Source organism: Balaenoptera musculus, chromosome 4, assembly GCF_009873245.2.
Source record: "Balaenoptera musculus isolate JJ_BM4_2016_0621 chromosome 4, mBalMus1.pri.v3, whole genome shotgun sequence".
NCBI lineage: Eukaryota > Metazoa > Chordata > Mammalia > Artiodactyla > Balaenopteridae > Balaenoptera > Balaenoptera musculus.
In genome coordinates, this window is record NC_045788.1 from 134,190,960 (window position 1) to 134,211,589 (window position 20,630).

A 20,630-nucleotide genomic window follows, 5' to 3' on the forward strand; every position below is an offset into this window, starting at 1 on the left:
TTCCATTGCAGATACTTCACTGTTTTAGGAATTAACTAACAAAGCTATATTTTTTTTTACAGAAAATTATAAAAGGAATGATTTTCCTGGTACAAGACCTGGCCTTTCCTCCCTTCCCTTCCCCACCCCCTCACCCCCTCTCCCTCTCCCTCCCTCTCTTCTTCGTTCCTTCGTTCCCTCCTTCCTCTTTTGCACACTTTGTCTCTCTCTTCTCCTCCCCTCCTCCTCCCAGTCCTCTTCCTCTTTCTTCTTCTCCTTCTTTTCCTCCTCCTCCCTCTTCTCTTTGTAGTGTTTTCCTTACTCATTTCTTCAGTAATTGCCTTTGGATGAAAATTTTGAGCGTTTATTTTTTAACGGGAGTTTCAGGGTAGATGTAGATAATCATCTGTTTCTATTCCTGTTGTAACAATGAAAGACTCTGCTGCATTTTGTAGGTCCAGATGATAGTAGTGATCCGCAAGCTCTCTAGAAAAGAGAACTTTGGATTTGGGGATCAAGTGCATGTTACTTTCCTCATAGTGTCAGACTGTCCTTGTCATGAATTACGCACATTTGTGACAGGCACAGCTGGAATTAGGGGGTCATTAAGTGTCCTGAAGAGAGGGCACAATCAATTGATGTACATGGGCTCAAGCCTTGGTCTTGGTCTCGTTTCTCTTGCCCAGTGAGCTGACCAGTCACAGGCGATGGAAACAGGGAGTTAGTGGACTTTGTGACCTCTGCTAAGACAGAGCGGGGGCTGAGCACCAGCCTGGGTGACTTGGGTTTCTAGACTTAGCACTGTGACCTTGGACAGGGGATTTAAGCTCGCTGGGCTGTAGTTACTCCCCCTGCCAAAGGAGCAGACCAGCCCAAAGAATCTCCAGGGGCCCATCCTGTTATTTGACTGAGCAAGAACCAGCTATTAAAAATGCCTGAAAATGTAGAACCACGTGTATTAGTTTGGACTATATGGGACATTGCCAATATTTGACCATTTTTAACCTCTATAAAGGGCAACTTCAAATGGTTCAACGGAACATAAATAATAGTTGCCTCCACATTCCAAGGGTGAATGCCTATTATGGTATTCTACTTAGAGGAGGGATAAGTATTTATACCAAATATGGTAAACGTCTATCAGTTAAATAGTTATTCTGGGTAGCAGAAAAGTTAATCTGCTTGTTTTAGCAGAATGTCCATCAATGAAATAGCTTTCATGCACTGTAATTTGATTTTTGCCTGTGGACGATGGACTGCCCAGCCATGCCTCATGCAACAGCATCCGAATAGTGACCCTTCCTTGGACTCCACTTTTTCAGCCTGGCCAGGGGTCAGCACTTAGGCAGTTAATCCCCATAGGCCCTTTTTAGCTCTGTGATTAAGTTTTATCAGAAAGCACCTCCTGACCTGCTTAGCAGTGGGCCTTTGTCCATATTATATAGAAGAGCTGAACAGATAATCAGTAGTATTAGCTCTAACAGGCCCATGAGTGCTGCCTCGCCCACACCTGGAAACAAACCCAACTCCAGGGGATCTCGGCACTGAAGTCCTTCATCTCAAAGACATTTCATGGCAGAGATTTTTGATTGGGATTTAGGGACCCCAGGAGTCCCCTGAAAGTGAATGTAGAGCTTCATATGTGCATATGTACAATTTTCTGGGAAAAAATAAAGTCAAATTGTTTTATTTCGTTTTTCAAGGAATCTAGGGACCCTCCCCTCCCCACAAATAAGTTAAGAATCACTATTGTAGTTTCCAGTTGAATTCTGTAGAACACAGGAGAGGAGCGTTCATTCATTCACAGAACCTGTAATCAAGGTCTGCTATTCATCAACCCCAGTGCAGTTCCGGGATTTGAAGGTGAATAAAACAATCTCTGCCCTCCAGCAGCTCAGTGCTTATGTCATTTGGAATCAAAGGACTTTCTCTGTAAACATCAGTTTCCTCGTTTGTAAAATGGAGGTACTTGCTTACATTTTAGAGTGGTTTTGAGCATCCCATGAATAGCACACAGTAAATGGGAAAATTGAGAACAAGCAAGCAAACAAACATGACGGTTTGCAGGAATAACACAGAAAAGGGATCTCCAGCCCATACTGGGAGGTCGGGGAAAAGCTTGTGGACAGGGTGCCTGCCGATCTAGGTTTCTGAAACTATAAGAGCAAACCATCTTTTTAAAAATGTGTGAGTGTGATGGATAAAGAAGATGTGGCACATATATACAATGGAATATTACTCAGCCATAAAAAGAAACGAAAATGAGTTATTTGTAGTGAGGTGGGTGGACCTAGAGTCTGTCATACAGAGTGAAGTAAGTCAGAAAGAGAAAAACAAATACTGTATGCTAACACATATATATGGAATCTAAAAAGAAAAAATGGTTCTGAAGAACCTAGGGGCAGGACAGGAATAAAGACGCAGACGTAGAGAATGGACTTGAGGACACGGGCAGAGGGAAGGGTAAGCTGGGATGAAGTGAGAGAGTGGCATGGACATATATACACTACCAAATGTAAAACAGATAGCTAGTGGGAAGCAGCCGCATAGCACAGGGAGATCAGCTCGGTGCTTTGTGACCACCTAGAGGGGTGGGATAGGGAGGGTGGGAGGGAGAAGGGCAACCCAGGGAAAGTCCTGGAGAAGATCAGTGCTCTCTCCTCTCTCCCTCTGCCCCACTGCCCCTTCCCTTCAATACTTAAAGTGCCCATCCACATCCCAGCGTGGAAAGCTGGGGCTTCCCTTGTGGCACCCTGTCCTGGATGGTCTTGCTAAGCCTCAGAACATGCCTCTCCTGTGTCCGCTGTGGTCTCTCGGAGCCCTGAAGGAACAGGCCCTGGCCCAGAGTTTTCACAGGTGGTAAAAAGCTTAAGAGTCGCTTTGATGAAAGCATTCGCAGAACGATGTCGGTAGTGAGCGTGACCGACCCTGCTGTCCTTCCCCTGTAACACGGGGACTTTACTCCCTCCACTCAGGGGCGCCACTGGAATTCCAAGCACAGCGGCACAGCCACGAAGGAGATGCACAGGAGGGGAGGCGGGCAGGCAGAGGAGCTCAGAGCACAGAGGAGCTCGCAATGCCCCCTCCTCTCTGGGGGAGCCCAGATCCAAGGTGGCCTCCTGTAGCCACTGCCTGCTGGCCTTGCTTCAGAGAACCACTGTCCAATGAGCAGAAATAAGTAGACTATTTCCCATCTTGGCAGGAAGAACACGAAGGGGACCCAATTCTCTGCCCTGAAGAGGTCCCTTTCTTCCCCTTCTCAGTTGCCTCTTAGTCCACAGTCGCTTGGGGTCTTCCACGAGACCAAACTTCCCTCGTCACCCCCCAGTCTTTGCTTTTGTACACTTAGCTCCTCTGGGATTCTTGTTTGTTTGTTTTCGTTTTTTGTTTGCTTGGTTTTTGGTTTTTTAGTTGTCTCTATGTTCTACCCATTCTTCAATTTGGCTTCATAGAAGGAAACTGAATTCTCTCCAGAGGGTGCAGCAGGGGGATGTATAAGCTGGAAGAATCACAGTTTTCTTTATTGGATGAAGCTGTGGAAAAGGGTTGGCAGGAACAGAGGGTGAGGGCACTGGTGGGTGAAGTGATCCTGCCCCGTCACATTTGTAAGGTGAGCCCTACAGAGCACAGGAAGGGGGGGGATGTATTTTTTTTGGATGGATGAAACAAGTGTGACCTCCCCCCAAATGAGTAGACTTGGGCTCTTCAAGGGTTAAGGAGCCAGTGGTGAAGTCTTGACTCGGATTAAAGCCGGCTTAGCTATACTCTTTCACAGTGAACTGTGTTATTTTAAGGGGGAGAAAGCGTGCCTCTGTCACACTGCTTGGAAAATATGCTTGGTGAGTACTTTGGGGCAATCTTACCTGTTTGTTAAGTTTCTTTTCAACCCACTCTGTTCACACCTGTTACAACCCTCTGCACCTTGCACGGTCGTTTGTTTGCATCTCTCCCACTACACTGAGCTTCCACAGGCAGAATTCTCGTACTCGTCATCGCTGCATTTCCGATGCCAGCATGTTCCCGGCACATTCATTTACTCATCAGACATCCATTGTGTGCCTACTGTGTGCCAGTTTAGTTGGTTTAGTGCCAACATTCACTAAACCGAGGTAGACAGAGGCGATGTGAGCCCTGCCCCCACAGACATCATGGTCGAGTGGGAAAGGTGAGACCTTAAGCCAATCATCACACACACACAGCGACATATACACAGAAGCACCACATATTGGGAAGAGTGCTTTGAAGAAAAGTAATAAGATGCTATTGGAGAAAAGTGATGATGGGGGTGGGGTTTGAGAGCAGGGCCGGGGGAGTTTTCTCAGAAGTGACAGTTAAGCTGGGCCCCAAAGGGTGAGGAGGTAGCAGAGGGAAGAGAAGGGGAAAAGTATTCCAGGTTGAGGGAACAGAATGTGCAAACGTCCTGAAGCAGGAGAAGGTTTACTGATGTGGAGGAAGGCAGGCCAGGAAGACCAGTTGCCATGAACGGAGAGTAACTGGGGAGGTGGTCAGGGGCCAGCCGGGCCAGGCCAGGTAAACCTGTTAAAGAATGAGGATTTTATTTTGTGAACAGGAAGGTAATGCATCATTTTAAAAACAGGGAAATGATGTGCTCCCATTTGCCTCTTAAAAAGAGCACACTGACTGCCGTGCAAGGCAGAGAGGGGCAGGTGTGACCCTGTGGGGGGTGGTTTTGGGGAGGGTCGCATTGCATTGCATTGTATCAGCCAGGTGAGAGATGCTGGGGCTGGGCGGCGAAGTGAGGGTGGAGAAGAGAGTGGGAGTTGAGAAATATGCATGATCTCTCAGGTTGTGCCTTTGTATCACTTACCTAAAGCACTTCTTTCAAATATGATGCACATACCCATCTCTTTGGTACAACTGGAAAAAGCACTGCCTAGATATAGGAGATGGAGCAGATTGCAAAGTCTGTCAATGCCCCTTGCAAGCTTCTGACCCATAAGTCTCTGAAAACACAGAACGTACATCAGTCATTGCTTCATTCAGCTGATGTCTGTTGAGTATCTGTTATGAACAAGGCATTGTGCTAGCCATTGTGAGGTGAGCGACCTATTTAGAAACAAAGTAATGAATGCAAGATTATTGATGAAAATTTTGAACGGAAGAAAAATATAAGGAAAAAAAAATCTGTGAGTATACCACCCACTATTAACACTTTGAACTATTTATTTATCCAGTCTTTTTTCCATTTTCATCTGCATGTATATTTATTCACATAGGTAAATTGGGATCATAATACATATAGTTTTATGTACTCCATTAAACTTTTATTGTAAGATATCATGAATGCAAACAATGCATCAAGTGCATAGCAAAATTTAAAGAATAACAAAATATGCACTCACTCAGTCACCAGCCAGGTGAAGAAGAAATAATATTACTTCCCCCCCTTGCATGCCCCTCGCTCCATCCCTTAAGGTAGCCAAATGCAGAAAGAATTCATTTTCTTAAGCTTGTTCATATATTTTATTCTTTAAATTGCAGCAGGAGGGAAATATGCCTACTCCATCCAATCTGACACAGACACTGGAATATGTCTTCAAAAGGATTTTTGTTACTTATATGGACAATTGGCGCAGGAACACGACAGCTGAGCAGGAGGCCCTGCAAGCCAAAGTCGATGCTGAGAACTTCTACTACGTCATCTTGTACCTTATGGTTATGATTGGAATGTTCTCTTTCATCATTGTGGCCATCCTGGTGAGCACAGTGAAATCCAAGAGACAAGAACACTCCAATGACCCGTACCACCAGTACATTGTGGAGGACTGGCAAGAGAAGTACAAGAGTCAAATCTTGAACCTAGGAGAACCAAGGGCCACCATCCACGAGAACACTGGTGCAGCAGGGCTCAAAATGTCTCCTTGATTAGCGAGAGAGGCATACAGCCAACGTCTGATATGCAAATATGAAGATACGCCAGTGTCATGGAGCCAATCCAAGTTGCCATGCTTAGAAGACACTAAGTTCCTCGCTCTCTGTTGAGAATTTTCATGGAGATCAGGTGGCTGGTCAACTAAGACAGGGGACATTTCAATCTCAGTGATTTATGCTTGCTCACTGGAGCAGTAATTTATGCTGAAGAGCTCTTTTCCTTTCCGTGCAATGTCAAAGTCATTTTAATCAATGTCAATAGTGAAAATAAAGCCAAATTTGAAGTAACATGCCTGGGCAGTGCCAGTGGGGATAGAAAGGAGAGATTAACAAATCATTGAATCTTCTTCCTCACGAAACATTTTGTTTGTGACTAAATCAATTTATAAATAACCCAGGTGTATTACCCAGAAGCTGAGGTTCAGAAATCTGTCACTTGCTCACTGGATTGATGTAGGAGCATTTATTTATTAATTCATGAATGTAGAGTCTGAAGTGATGAATAAATAGAACCACGGGGTTCCTTTATGTGTATTGTTTCCCTAGCATTGAGCTTATTTGGAAGTCTGAAGACTGAACAAACATTTCACAAGGGCAAAGAGTCCACACCAGAGAAGTAGAATCTTTAAGAACTACTTGGTGCAACAGAAACATACCTTTTAATTAACATTTAAAATTTCACAGAAAACTTTTAAAAGTCCTTGTTATTATAGAAAAAGTAATAAAACATTGTAATACTGCTTTATGAACAACTCTTTTCACTCAATTTATTTTCCCTATTTACAATTACTTATTTCCACTTAGTTTCAAGAAACTTATTTTCACTTACATACGGAAAGTGGCTGAATTGTTGCTGTCTGTTGAAGAGCTAGACTGTTAACTGCTTAGTATTTTGAAGCTTGGGGTTCACAATATCACAGAATGTCAGGGCTGGAAGAAGACACCTTGGAGATCATAGTATTCCTTTTTTTTTTTTTTCCCAGATGTCCAGAGAGTCTGGGTGCTTTAATACCAGAAAATTAGACACAGGAAAAAACAAGCAAACAAACAAATAAATAAGCCTAGTAAAGAGTTAGCCAAAGACTGTCGAAACATACTCCTTAAGAAAATAGCCTCTGTGCTTCCTGTTTTGGAAGTTATTTGCTAATGGAAACAGTTGTGTCAACATTAGTCTTGAAGCAACCATGGCTGTAAGGGGTAATTTACAAGAAAGTGTATGTTCAGAGAGCAGGCACACCAAGGGTTCATGGGTTATCTCAGGACGGTTATGAGCAGGTCTGGAACCCAAGGTCAGCCCCATGCTGGTTCCTAATCCTGTATTAGATTCTTACTGCTGCTGTAACAAATCACCACAAACGTACCGGCTTAAAACAAAGAGATATATTGTCCTACACTTCTGGAGGTCAGAAGTCTGAACTGGGACTCACTGGGCTGTGTTCTTCTAGAGCTTCTAGGGGAGAATCTATTCATTTGTAGACGGGAATCTCCGGTCCACAGACTAGGCGACTTCATTCATTAATTCAAACAAGCATCATTTAATATCTATCTACTTGGGTCACTGGCCTAGACCCCAGGAGTATAGAGATGAATGGGACTCCCAGAGCTGCAGGAACTCACTCAGTCGAGGCGGAGTCAGACACGTGAACATCAAAACGATATAATGTGACAACGTTATAACATAGAGCAACACAAAAGGGGCAGAGCTAGAGCCGGGACAGAGGCCCCGCCTAAGTCGGGTTAAGGTCTAGAGAGTAGCTGAGAGGAGGAAGCCAATGGCAAGACGGACTCACGGGCTGTAGCTTCACAAAGCTTCACGCCCCCTTACACTCTTCTCTTCCTCCAGCTTCCCATCTACTCAGCCAAGCAGAGCAATTGTGAGCAGAGCCTCAAGTCTCAGGGCAGTAACACAAAATTCAAAACAGGAGTCCTTCTTCAACGTCTTATACGGATTACAAGCTTTGTGTCTTTAGAGTGAGATATATACAAGGTCTGTTTCCTAATAACAAAGATGCAATTATGCTAACAGAAGCGTTAAATACAGTTTTGGAGAAAGCCATTCATGTTCCAAGAGCAGATACGGCAAGAGTGATTTCCCTCCTTAGATCAGAAACCCAGAAATGCTGTACCACACGGAACATTCTCACCAGTGTGCCCAGAGCAGCAACCCAGGCTACAAAATCTCAGCCTTGGGTCTGGATCCAGACAGGAATCCAAGGTTTCTACCATCTGACAAAGACTATCTCTTTGACCAAACTCTGGTCAGGCTCCTCTGAGCCTTCTTCTTGACTAGACCTCTTGCCCTATAAACACTGCACATTCTTGGCAAAAAAGATATCATCCACCTCCCCACATCTGAACAAACACTACCATAGTTTCTAACAGCTCTAGGTTGCGTCCCTAAGGGGACCCCAGCCCGCTTTAAAGTGCTTGCCTAAGAAAACTCAATTTACTTTTTTTGCCAGCCAAAACCTGATGGTAGGCAAATCAGCCCCCTGAATCCCTCCTAGGGCAGTTATTTCAGAAATCTTACAATTATAAATCCTTTGTCTCCCCCTTTGAGCTGTAAATCTTTTACCACCCAGAACTGTCTTGTCTCTTTGAAATGCCAACATTCAAGGAGTAACTCTCCCCAACCTGTGGGCACGTTGCTCTAACATGCACCACTGCGGACAGTCATAAAAATCGAACTCTGTTTCTCCTCCAGATAAGCGTCTGTTAACAAACCCAGGTCAGGTTGACCAATCCCCTCTTTTTGTAAATTTCCACTTCCCTGACTCTACTCAAGTGCCTGCTGCCCCAATCCCTCCTTCCCCTTTTAAAATGCCCAGTTACCTCTGCACAAGACAAAGCTGAGTTCAGTTCATGCTGGACTCTCTCCCCTATTGCAATAGTTGCTTAATAAAGTCTATCCTTAACACTTGAACTGGTGTCCAGCTTTGTTTACCTTTGACATAAGGAAACAAATTAAGGGGGGAAAACCTAGGTTTTCCTAATTAAGTATGTTTTCTTATCATCACTAAAGTATATGGAGCCAGCATAGATGGTTATCAGTATCGACTTTACTTTTGGGGAATGGGAGAAATGCCCAATGTTTACGAGCATTCTGGGTATACAGTTGCTGCCACCTGCCCCCCGTTTGTCACTCCAGCATCAATTTCCACCAAACCCAGGCTTGCCACTTTCAACCTGGCAACTGAAAATTCCGGTTCGAACAACTTGTTAGTTTTCTCTTCCACCCCGTTTGCTTTTAGAGTTCCTTCTGCTTGGTCTACTGGCTCCAAATGACCTGAGCCCCATTTACTTCTTACAGCATAGATCAGAAGCGATTTGAAAAGGAACCTATGGTAGTGGCTGCCCTGAGCGAGTCTAGCTCCAGATTACCCAGAGTCAGACCCCAGCTCTGGCGCTGGCTGGTTTTAAAACCCTGGACAATTTAATCAGTTTGTGTCTCCATTTCCTCATCTGTGAAGTGGTTATAGTCATATTATGTCCTTTATAGGCTTGTTAGGAGACCTCAATTAGAAAATTGCCGCAAAGTGCTTAGAACAAAGCTATTTGTGTTACTTTCTCCAGGAAAACTTCACTTGTTGACAGAACTAACCCCCCTCTCCCCAATCCTCCAGTTTGTCCTTTCCTCTGCACTCGCGAACATTTCGTTCTTCACCACCACCAAGATGTCCCAATGGGACTCGGAGTTAGGCTGCCTGGGTTCAAATCTAGATTTTGCCACTCCAATTCACACGTTGTCTTACGCCGGCCACATCATCTCCCCTTGCCTCAGTTTCCTCAACCAAAAAATGGCGAGCCAAGCACGTAGTAAGAAGTCCGTTAACTTCCCTCTCGTTATCCTTGAATTGGGAGGGGAGGGTGTCCAGTTTGCGCCCTCCCGTGCGGCAGGGACTGAGTGGACTCAACCTCCGCTCCGGTTTTCTAAGCGCTTGTTGAATGAAGGAATCTGGGAATCTAGTACCGGGCACCCTACTGCTATCCCAAGGGAAAACACACGCATTTTTGGCAGAGAAAATGAACGCTAAATTTGGAAACTTCTGGGAAGCCACGTGCCCTCAGTCGCACACAGCGAGGAGCGTCCAAGGATGCGAGACGGCTGAGCGAGAGGAGCCCCCGCGACGCCAGCCCTCCGGCCGCTGTCCTCCAGCTCAGGTAAGTTCAGAACGAGAACCTGCCCGGGGCCAGGCCGATTCCGCTCCGTGACCCACGTCACTGCCCAACGAAGACCGTCCGGGCCCACAACGCATGCGCGACGAGCGGCGCACCCACCCAGGCGGCCCGGGCCCACTGCGCCGGCGCGAGCAGCGGCGCACCCTCCTAGGCTGCCGGAGCCCACTGCGCCGGCGCGCGGAGCGGTGCATTTCGGGATATGTTGTTTCCCCGCGGCATTGTGGGAGTCGTGGTTCGTGCGCCGGCGGCGAGCTGGATCTTCCGCGGCCTGGAGCTGTAAGTGGGTGGCGTCCGTGTCCGCCGAATCTTTCCGAGACCCGGCAGCTGTTTGGGGGCGCTGTGGAGTTCGGCGGCCAGCTCCGCTTTTGCGCTTTCTCTGCGGGACGCTCTCCAGCGGGCCCCCGGGGACCGCGGGGTTGACAGCGGTCACGGCCCCCCCCCCCCCCCCCCCGCAGAGCGTCCTGCCTGGCTAGGTTGTCCAGGCGCCGCGAAATCGGCGGATTCGGCGCCGGGGGCGGTGTGTTGAGGCTGGCACGCAGGCCGAGGGGGCGACCCAGAGGTAGTTCTCGCCAGAGAGATTTGGGGGCGAGCGAATGCCCTGGAATGTTCTGTAGAATGGGGGGGGGGGGGAAGCAGTGGTCGCCCTTGGTCCTCATCCTCGGGTCTGAGCGGGGCAGGCTTTGCTCCCAGGTATCGCGGCTGTAGCGGACCCTGGCCCGGCCCTCCGGCTACGGAGGAGCCGAGGCTCAGCCCGTCGCCCTGGGAACCCCGGCCGACCCGGGCGTGGGGCAGAGGTCGACCAGGTGATACCCAAGGTTCATCTGGAACCCTCTCCTCCCCGCACCTACCTCTACTTCAGATGACTGGGTGAAGGGTTGGGGTGAAAACGGTAGAGACGGGGAATGAGAACAGCTTCGGACAGTTCAAACTAAGGACACAGCCTAATGAGTGGCTGGAATGAGACACCCAGAGGCAGACCGACCCTTGGGTGTGTTAGGTGTGCCAAGAAGAAAATTGTGGACTACACATTGTCCGTATTGCTGTAATTGGCCTAATCAAAATAAGCCACTGGTTCTTCTATTTTTTAGGAGAAATCTGGCAAAGGAGAAATCAGGATATTTTTGCAGTGAAGGAAAGAACTATTTCTTCCTAAGCCATTGTTATTTTTGGGTTTTAAGCTAAGACGGTGGATAGTTCCAGGGGTTAAAACTTCCTGCACTTCACAGATTTTATGCCTCTCAAAATTGTCCCGGTCTTGTTGGCTTTTGCAGTTCAGCCCTCAGATGCCAGCTGTCTCCTGCTTCTAATATTGCATCAGGTGTACATATGGCAGCCGGGCAAATAGCCTGATGATATTTTTAGCTTTCTCAGTTGTTCTCATTTGCTGAAGTCCGGCAGGGTGCTACAAAAATGGCTGAGTTGGAGCCTGTAATTTAAGGGAGATGGGGAAAAGTTATCATTTGGAGGCAGTGGGTGGGGATGAGTTTGACTGATTTGCCCTCTCATCTCCCACCCTCAATGCACTCCTTCCACTGCTTTGCAGATGGACTTTAAATATGTTTCTTTCCTAAAGAGATTGAATTTTATCACTCTAGATATGATGTTGAGGCAGCTGCCAGTATATTTTTAGTCAGATTCTGTGATATCAAAGAGAGTGGTGACTTAGGCATTTCAGCGTTACAGCGTTGTTCTTTGGCTGCTGGTTTTTAAAATGATAACACTTTGGCTTAGAGAGGCTAATGGCTTGCCCCAGGTCACATGCCTTGCCATTGGTGCCACCAAGAATAGAGTCCAGATCTCCAGTTCTCCTGGTTGCCCAGTGGTGGTTCTTTATACCATACCCTGCTGTCTCACTTTGCCCTGGATGCCACCTGCTTATGTTCTGCAGCTTGACATGTCCATTAGTGGAAAGAGGTTTTTATCATAACAGTTATGGTTGATAATTTGTTCAGTGCTTTTCATGTGCTGAACATGGTGCTTAGTGTTTATGATCCAATCTTTGAAGGAGAATTTACAGACAAGGGAGCTGAGGCTTAGAGAGGCCCAGTGACTCGTCCAAGGTCACACTGCTAGTAAACCTAGTACATGTTTACCAGAGGGCCAGACCACCGGGCGTTCTTTTTATTTCCCCCTATAACCTTTTTGGACCTATTCGTGGTCCTTTACCTTGGGAATTAATATCTTACCTACTTCAATTCACTGAGTATGTAATTTGGGCTCAGAAAATGTGTGGGGAACAGCCAAACCTGTCTGCTTGTATCTGCAGACAACTCAATAAAAGCAGGAGTTGTAAAAATAAAATTTGCACAACCTTAATCATTTTAATTTACAACATGGCTGATTCCTGAGATTACTAGAGATTATTCAGAGTGAAAATTCCAGCAACAGGTTATAACTTGGTAGGAACATATTTCTCCAGTGCAGGGCAGAATCTGCTGCTACTTAAAGACAAATAGGCCATTTATACGTGAAGGTAATGAGCACCTTCAATCATGGTCATCGCATTTAAACAGATTTGTGGTGTAAATTCCTGTTGTTAGCTTATCTGACTTTGAAAAAGTCACGGGGAAAACTTGGCTATCTTGTGCCAACTGCCAGCTTGTTTTCAAGATACTATGACCTTGAGTAAATGAGGTCTGAACTTTTTCTATTTAGATGTTTTTGTAAGTGAAAGTTTTAAAAACCATCTTCCCTGAAGTTTATCTCATTAGCCCCGTTCTAAAGGCCTGTGAAATTTTCTGCTTTCTTGATTCTAATTGTAAGTATATTTAAACAGAAGCATCCCCATGATTTTTTACTGCAAAGCTCTCTGTCTGCATTAGGATAAGACTCTGGAGCCGCACTGGATGAGTTCGAATCTCAGTCCCCACTGTGACTCTGGACGTGTCACAGAAACTTTGTTTCTTCATCTCCGAAGTGTAGACGGTGAACTGCACCTCATGGGGCTGGTGTGAAGACTAGCTGAGTTAACACATATAGTGCACTTCCGCACAGCCAGGCACAATAAAGCGAAGCTGTGACTATTATGCTGAAAGTCGCCGAACTGCAAAAAAAGTAGGGGCCCCAGAGCCCGTCTAGTTGACACCCCCATCTTCATTTGCAGATGGGACGGAGACCCCCAGAGGGAAGTCGCTTACCAGAGTGTGTAGGCTCTTCATCCAGAGCTCAAGTCTTCTGACTCTTGGGGCACGTGTCGTATTCTAAAAATAGCGGCGCAGGAGGCCTCAGAGCAAATCCTGTGCTCCAGCCGTGTCCCTGCCTTGTCACTTCCTGCCTCACCTTCCCCTAGGTCTCCTTCACGTTCTAGAGGGAATTGTAGATTTGAATGGCTTTCTTGGGATATTTTGTTCCCCTATCACTTATTCCCTTCCTTCCAGATATTTTAAAAAACCAAGATTACCTGAATTAACACTCAGAGGACCTGAGAAATAAAATGACACTCATCCCCAGACCAGCTCTCGTTCAAGGCAGGGGTGGCTGGAGGAACAGATTCTGGACCTGGGCTCTTATGATGTCTACAGGTGGATGGAGCGGGAGCATACGTGCCTCAGGAGCAGTGCCGCCCCCTCTGCTTGACGGGGCTCCCCTCCCCCGTCAGGAGCACCCAAGGGGATCCTCCTGCTCAGCAGGAGCCAAGGCTGTCTCCACCTCACCCAGGCCTTCCGCTTTCCCCCAGCCTCTGGTCACCTTGCCGGGGACGCTTACCTCCTCTCTGCAGAGCTTGCTGTCTCTGTTCATGGGCCTTCTCTCCATCAAAGAGAAGTCTTCCTAAGGTGGTCTGCTCTAGAAAACCCAAACTGACCTGTTTCTTCTCTTCCCCACCAGAACAGTGAGACCTGCCCCTCCAGCTCCCTCTCCTCCTTGTCTGAGTGGAGTGGCCCGCACTGACCAGGAGTGAACTCCCAGCTGGCCCAGCATGAACTGGAAGGTAAGAATACCATTAAACATTTATTTATGGCTTGGGGTTTTTCTTTCTCCTGATCGTAAAAATTCAGAATAATAGTTCTGTAGACATGGGGTGATTAAGAAGAAAGAAAAGAAAAAAAAAAAGTAGGTTAAAGCAGGAATCATAATAATATGTAATATTTTAAATAAAAACAGATAAATGTACATTTATTCGCCAGACTTTTAGAGGAAGGCTAGGCCTTTTCTTTGAGAGGACATCGACTGCCCTCAGATCTGCCTCACTTTTCTTGCAAAAACCACGCCTTTGAAGTTTCACCTATAATTTCACACTTTGGTTTCTTTAAAGTGGATGAGGAAGATCTGATGAAGCAATCTGCATACAAAACCTTTCCTGATTTTTATGCTCTTCTTCCCTAATCTTTTACATTTGTGTTGTCAACAGTATCATTTTTTTCCAGTTCAAATTGAGTCTTTGAAAGCATGCAACTTAGTTTTCATGGAGACAGCCTTTCCCTTACATAGTCATATTTCATGGATCTCGTGTTTAAATAAATTATCTATTATAACATCAAGTGCTACTTAAGTAAACTGGCTGCAGAATAAACACAACTGACCCCTGTAAAACCTTAGATGCAGTTGGTGGGAGCAGAAGTTCAAGGGCAACCAAAGAGTTTCCTGTTAGCCGCAAGCATTGGGAGGGCTGTGGGCGATAGTCAGCAGGTCTTAGAGAGGGAAGGGGAGTGTCACGTTACCTCCCGGAAGGAGATGGAGTGGGGTAGGTTGTAGGTTGGCTAAGAGAGCAGTCAGGAAAATAGATGCTTTGAAAAGTATCAAATCAAATCAAAATCATGTATCGTCTCACTATCCAGAGATGGCTACTATTAACAATTTTGGTGTATTTTCTTCCCGTGCTTTTTCCACATATATGTGTAATGTGTGTATTCTCAAACTTAGGATCTCATCGTACGTATTTTTTCAATTATCATAAGCATTTCCTTGTTCAGAACAGCCACTGGGCTTCATCGCAAGAAGTGGAAAGGTCTGGAAGCAGGATCAGGGAGGCGGGAGAGTACAGACCCCCCCTCCTTCCCCAGCTCCATGGGGCTTGGGGGGCCCTGCGGGAGGGCTCTGGGGACTGTTCAGGGAGAGCCTGGTTGAGATTCAGCAGGCAGAATGAGCATTCTGTGCAGGGCTTGGAGATGCGGGAGCGTTTGTTTCACCTGTGTTGGGGTTCCAGAGCTGCCAGTAGAAAGGCTGGGAAGGAAAGACAAGGCAATAAGAGGGTGTGGGGTCGGGGAAGCAGAGAGCAGCGTGGGGTGAGATGTAGGGAAGGCTTTTTAGCCTCTGCAGAGCCTGATGACAGGCGGTAGCTGGAACCACAGGCCACGTCAGCCAGCGAGGCTCAGGCCGTGTGCTTGGTGCTGCGAGGCCGCAGCCCGTAGCACGACCACCCTGAGGGCTAGTTAAAATACGGATTGTGGCCCCATGCCCAGAGTTTCTGTTTGCGTAGGCCTGGGGTTAGCAAGTTCCCAGGCGACTCTGATGTATACCGGTGAGGCACTACGCAGAGAAAGTTTTCTTTTTAATTGTGGAGTGACATCGACCCACTTGACCACCCAGGCCAATCCTGCTTGTCGCAAAAGGAGTCCTTTCCTGTGTCAGGAACAAAATCTACCCATACCTTCCCAATTTCGGGCAGACACACAGCTCCAGGGCTACCAGGGAGCAGCTTCACGTTTAAAGGGGGGACGCCCTTCCACGTGGCGTCAGAAAGGAATGGCCTCTCCTGCCCTGACTGCGGTGACCCCCCCCAGGAGGTTGAAGGATTACGGAGCCCCCGGTGAATCCTGTGCTTCCCTTTGTAGCTCGGTCGGCCTGTGGCCGTCAGCGACAGTCAGCCCTACCTGTGTATTAGTACCTTAACAACAGAGTGTGTTTAAAAAGTCAGTCATTCGCATGACACAGGTATTGGGATTTTGTTTAAAAAATTGTTATAGATCTAATCCACCCAGCTATATTTTGCTCATTTACCTCCTTGAAGATTTGCAGGTTTGGGGAGTTAACGTGAGGGGTTTGTTAGAAGGAAATCAGAGGAAGAGATTTAACACGACTGAAGATTTAACAAAACTGTCCAAGAGCGTTGCAGGAACAGGGGCCCTGAAACCTTCGCTTTAGCCCTTGTGGTGTCCTTGACTTCCACTGCCATTGCCCTGCCCCTTCTCAGTCCCGAAACTTCTGCCTCTTGTCACCTTCTCTCCACAGCCTTTAAAAAGAAAGTAAATACTGAAACCACTTACCTGGGTCCATTTGTTGATGTGTTTCCATTTCAGTGGGTTTCTAACTTCTGGTTGCGATGTACATTCCTGTAACTGCCACAGCTTAGTTTTGGGTTTAGGTCACGGGAACCATGGGCTGTGATGGGGGCTCGGTTATAACAGGACTCCAGAGGGTCATCCACAGAGATTGAGAGAATTGGAAGAGGGTAACTTTTGCCAGAGTAAGCCAGGGTTCGGTTAGCCTGGAAAGTCCTAGTGGACGTAAAAAGAAGTTTATATCTCCAAACTGGTGATCTTTGCCTCCAGGGAGGTACAATTTAGCAATCTTTCCTTTCTTAGCTGGCTTATAAACATAGAGCCAATCCTCATCCCTAAAATGTGAACCTTCAAGAAAGTAGATGAGTTAGAGGGTTACTGGGGGGAGGTCGGGGAGATTAGCCATAGGTCTGAGGCAGGAAGGACCTGGACACCAAATCAGTATTCTAAGCTGCTTCTATTTGTCAGGATAAAAGGTTTCACTTTTGTAACATTTTTAGTCTTTTATACTGTTGCCAGAGTGAGCGTTCTGAAGTGCATATGTTGTGCTTATTCTTTACCTTAAAGTGATTTTGCGGTTGAAAACCATTATCTAGTTACTCAGAGTGTTCTTGGGACATAATTTGTTGATTTCATTAATTCCACTACATTAAAATCAAGAATCAGTGGAAAGACAGCTGGCGTAGGGGTTGGAATGTTCTGTTCCAACTCTGGCCTCCTCATGAATTAGCCGTGTAACGTGGATGGGCCTTTCAATGGCCCTGAGCTTTACTTTCCTCGTTTGTATAACAAGGTGTAGACCAAGTCGTCTTTAAAATCCTTTCTAGCCCTCCACGTCTGCAAGCATACTGTTCTCAGCTAAAGGTTTCACTAACTAGTTTCAGACGAGCTTTAGTTAAACCATTGGAGGGAGGGACTAATGCACTGTCCATCGCAGAGTCTCATTATACTGGTGCTGCGTATAATAAGTGATGTTTGGCATTTAACCTAATGGTTTCATTGGACTAAATCCTACCTAGTCCTCTAGAATAATGATCTCTCAACGAAGGCATACCTTTTCACTTTATTTGGGAAGGAATTTTTAATCACACAGAAAGCTCATAATTATCACTCAGGTCATACTAATCATGTTTACAAAACTAGTATAGTATTTGCCTTGAGATACTTGTGATATACAGAATTTCATAATAAAGCCTGCTGGTGCAAAAAGTGAGTAATTCCAACCCCTAGTTATTCCCCAGACTTCATTCTAGCCAGTGGGTTAAAACTTCCCTCCGACAGGAAATTATAGGAACAATAAACAAGTAGCTAAGTTTTAATGTTTTAAGTTTTATTGTATTTTATTTATATATTTATTTTATCTTCAAATACCAGTGCTAATGAGTAGCTGGAACCAAGAGAAAATCATAGCATCCTATAAGGGTGGAGAATTCAGAAGGAAGTTTTGATCCAACCTCCCTTTGCAGATGAAGAGGCAGAAGCTCAGGAAAGTCAAGTGACTGACCCAGGTCGCACGGTCTGTCAGTGGGTCAGTCAGTGGCAGAGCTGGGCTGGGACCAATCCCCTGACTCCGGCTCCTCGCACTGGACTGAGCTGCTGCCTCAGACGCAGGGGGCCAGGTGATCGGCAGAGTGCAAGGTTAGGTTGTGAGGGAGCAGAGTTATGACATCTGCAGGCCACTGGTGGTCCTCTCTGTGAAGCCAGCAGCAAGGGAGTGATGAAGGGCACCTAAAACTAGACTGTCAGTGACACGGGGACAGGGACCTTGTCTGTCCTACACCAGTGAAGCTCTGGCATCTAGTGTAGTGCCTGGTGCATAATAGGTGCACAGGAAATGTGTGTTGAATGAAGGAACATGAAAGAAACCTTCCTTATCAATTACAGATCATCTAGGATAGTTTCTTTCCTCTTTAAGGTTCTTGAACACGTGCCCCTGCTGCTGTATATCTTGGTAGCGAAAACATTAATTCTCTGCCTGGCATTTGCCGGAGCCAAAGTATACCAAAGGAAAAAATTGGAAGCAAAACAGCAAAAACTGGAAGCTGAAAAGAAGAAGCAGTCAGAGAAGAAGGATAACTAAAGGGAAATCACAGGTACTGGGACTTTACAAATGCAGGCTGCACAGTGGGTTAGGGCGGGCCTGTCCTTGGATGTGATAGTTCAGAGAATTCCGGATCCCACGGCCTGAAGGCTGTGGGTGAGCGCGGGGCCCCACCTGTCACAGGAGGTAGAACAGCTGTGTACAAGGTGCGGGGTGCAGGTCCTGACCCTCGAGCCCCGTCTGCTCGTGAGCTGCAGGGCATGTGTGATTAGTCCACGCCTCTGCTCTCAGCCTGCACTGGTTCCCCCTCTTTGGGAGCAATGGTGCTTAACTGGATTTGGGTCACAGGACTCTTGAGAATTTCATGACAGTTGTGGACCTTCTCCCTGCAGAAGCTCACATACTAGAAACACCTAAATTGTACATAAAATTGCAGACAGGGGTGGGGAGGAAGTGGGGTCACAGGTCATATAAGACCCCTGCCTGTACCTAAGATTAGGAAGCCCTGCTAAGCTCAGGATAATGCCTCCTAGGTATGGCATATAAATCCCTTCCCAGTGTATCCTCACCCCGGTCACGTTTGCCCCCTTTGCTGCCTCTCTCTATGCTCCTGCAGGCCATTGCTTCACCACGATAGACTTTCATGCCCCTTGGCCTTTACTGGTTGGTCCCCTGGCCAGAGAGCCTTCCCGGTGACCACCTCACTGGGCACAAAGCCTTCCTCATTGCTGTAGCCCAGTGCCTGTCCCAGAGCACAGGGGGTGCCCAGAAGGTGTTTGTTGAGTTAAGGCACCAGGAAGTTATTTAACCCCCCCTACAGATCGAACTTATGACAATTAGCAGTTTCCTTAATTCTGTGGTGCTCATCCAGTTTCATCACTTCTCAGGTTGAGTTCTATGCTTTTCTCTAAAAATTAGAGGATTCAAATATGGTAGCGGGGAGTTCTAGATCAGTGGTTTCCAAACTTGGCTAATGGTCAGGATTTGCCTGGGGTGCTTGTTAAAATGCAGATTCCCAGGGTCCAGCCTCAGAGACATTCCATTCTGCCTGTGGTTGGGTCTGGCGTCTGTTCTTTTGAAAACTTTTTAGGTGATTCTTACGCTGTCTTCTCAGCAACAGGTCACTGTAGGACCCACTGGGTTGGTGACCTCCAAAACCTCTGTCCACTCTGAGACAGGCTTCTGTAGACGTGAATTCCCTTACAATACCTGTAGACTTGTTGAGGCTAAAAAGCATCCCTACGAGTAATAATTGTAATGGCATATTGAATGACTTTCCTGGGCTAGCATTTTGCTGAGCCTTTCACATACAGCGATGTTACTGACCACTCCTGACAGCCCTGTGTGGTCCATTCAGATTGAAAAACGGCCCCCACCAGACATGGTGAAGAGCAGAACCAGAACTGACCCCAGGTCGAACGTTCAGCCACAGTGTGTCACTCCCGGCTGCACTGTGTCCTGGTCCTGAACGCCGGATGCTGGGAGGGGCTGCGGTAAGCACTCAGCTCCTGTTCCTCACCCCGGGGGAGGAGACGGTCCTCTCCCTGGTCCTGAGTGAGCTGTATGCAGTGCCAGGCAAAAGAAGTTATTCTTATGAAATCTTGCCTTTTTTTAAAAAAAAAAGATGTTTTATTGACTGAAATTCATGAGTAGGCACTAGAGTGGGGAAAGAGGGAGCGCTTCAGAATTGGAAAAGGTGAGGGAAGGCAGTTTCCACTGAAACGTTGATTGCATTTCTGATCCACAGAGTCATCATTTTGTGTGTTAACCGCAAAGAGAAAGAGAAGATGAGGCGTGAGGTCATAAACGCTTCTTCCTTCCCACAGACTTCAGTAGAGGCCCGTCAGCGAGGTAGGGATGGACGGCTTGTCCAGCTGACCCTAGAACTGACCAGGGGAGTCCGTTTCCCGTCCTAGGCCGGCAGCTTATCAAAGCTTGGCGTGCAGCCTTGTTTTAAACAAAAGGGATTTTTAGATGAAAGGAAATTGTGATGCTAAAAATTCATTCCTTAATAGATAAGCTTCAGTGGTTTCTGTTTAAGTGTAAATGGCTGAACGTAAAGGTTAATGCTGAGCAAGTAGAACAATCACTGTTACTCTGTGAGACGTTTCATACTTCTCCCTTTGGTCTTCCTTTCTAGATTTTGTAATTTAAATGTCAGCTTGAGTGGACTCCGGCTGAGAAGAAAGATTTAATTATTGAATGGTGTGTCAGAAGAAAACTCCCAGCCTATAGTCTAACTTAAAATGATGTGAATTTTTATGTGCTTTTAAGAGAACCAGTATTTTGTTTACTAAAATAAAATACCTTTGTAAAAAGGG

The 20,630-nt window shown here is 46.5% G+C and overlaps 2 protein-coding genes across 5 annotated transcripts; both read left to right on the forward strand.

Annotated features, from left to right (window-relative positions):
• The first annotated feature begins 651 nt into the window (after nt 1–651).
• Nucleotides 652–6,159, forward strand: KCNE2 (potassium voltage-gated channel subfamily E regulatory subunit 2). Its single transcript, XM_036851451.1, has 2 exons — nt 652–755; nt 5,482–6,159. Exon 2 carries the CDS (start codon nt 5,494–5,496, stop codon nt 5,863–5,865), a length of 372 nt encoding a protein of 123 aa, XP_036707346.1. The 5' UTR covers nt 652–755; nt 5,482–5,493; the 3' UTR covers nt 5,866–6,159.
• A 3,775-nt stretch (nt 6,160–9,934) lies between these two features.
• On the forward strand, nt 9,935–20,630 carry SMIM11A (small integral membrane protein 11A). Of its 4 annotated transcripts, none has more exons than XR_005019799.1 (5): nt 9,935–10,032; nt 13,876–13,978; nt 18,184–18,361; nt 20,057–20,160; nt 20,450–20,630. XR_005019799.1 is itself a non-coding variant. In XM_036851758.1 (4 exons), exons 2-3 carry the CDS (start codon nt 13,967–13,969, stop codon nt 18,346–18,348), a joined length of 177 nt encoding a protein of 58 aa, XP_036707653.1. In that variant the 5' UTR covers nt 10,367–10,609; nt 13,876–13,966; the 3' UTR covers nt 18,349–18,361; nt 20,450–20,630. The 4 variants fall into 4 exon arrangements, 1 of the variants encoding a protein (XP_036707653.1); XR_005019798.1 differs by lacking the exon at nt 9,935–10,032 and adding an exon at nt 10,232–10,326; XR_005019797.1 differs by lacking the exon at nt 9,935–10,032 and adding an exon at nt 10,384–10,609.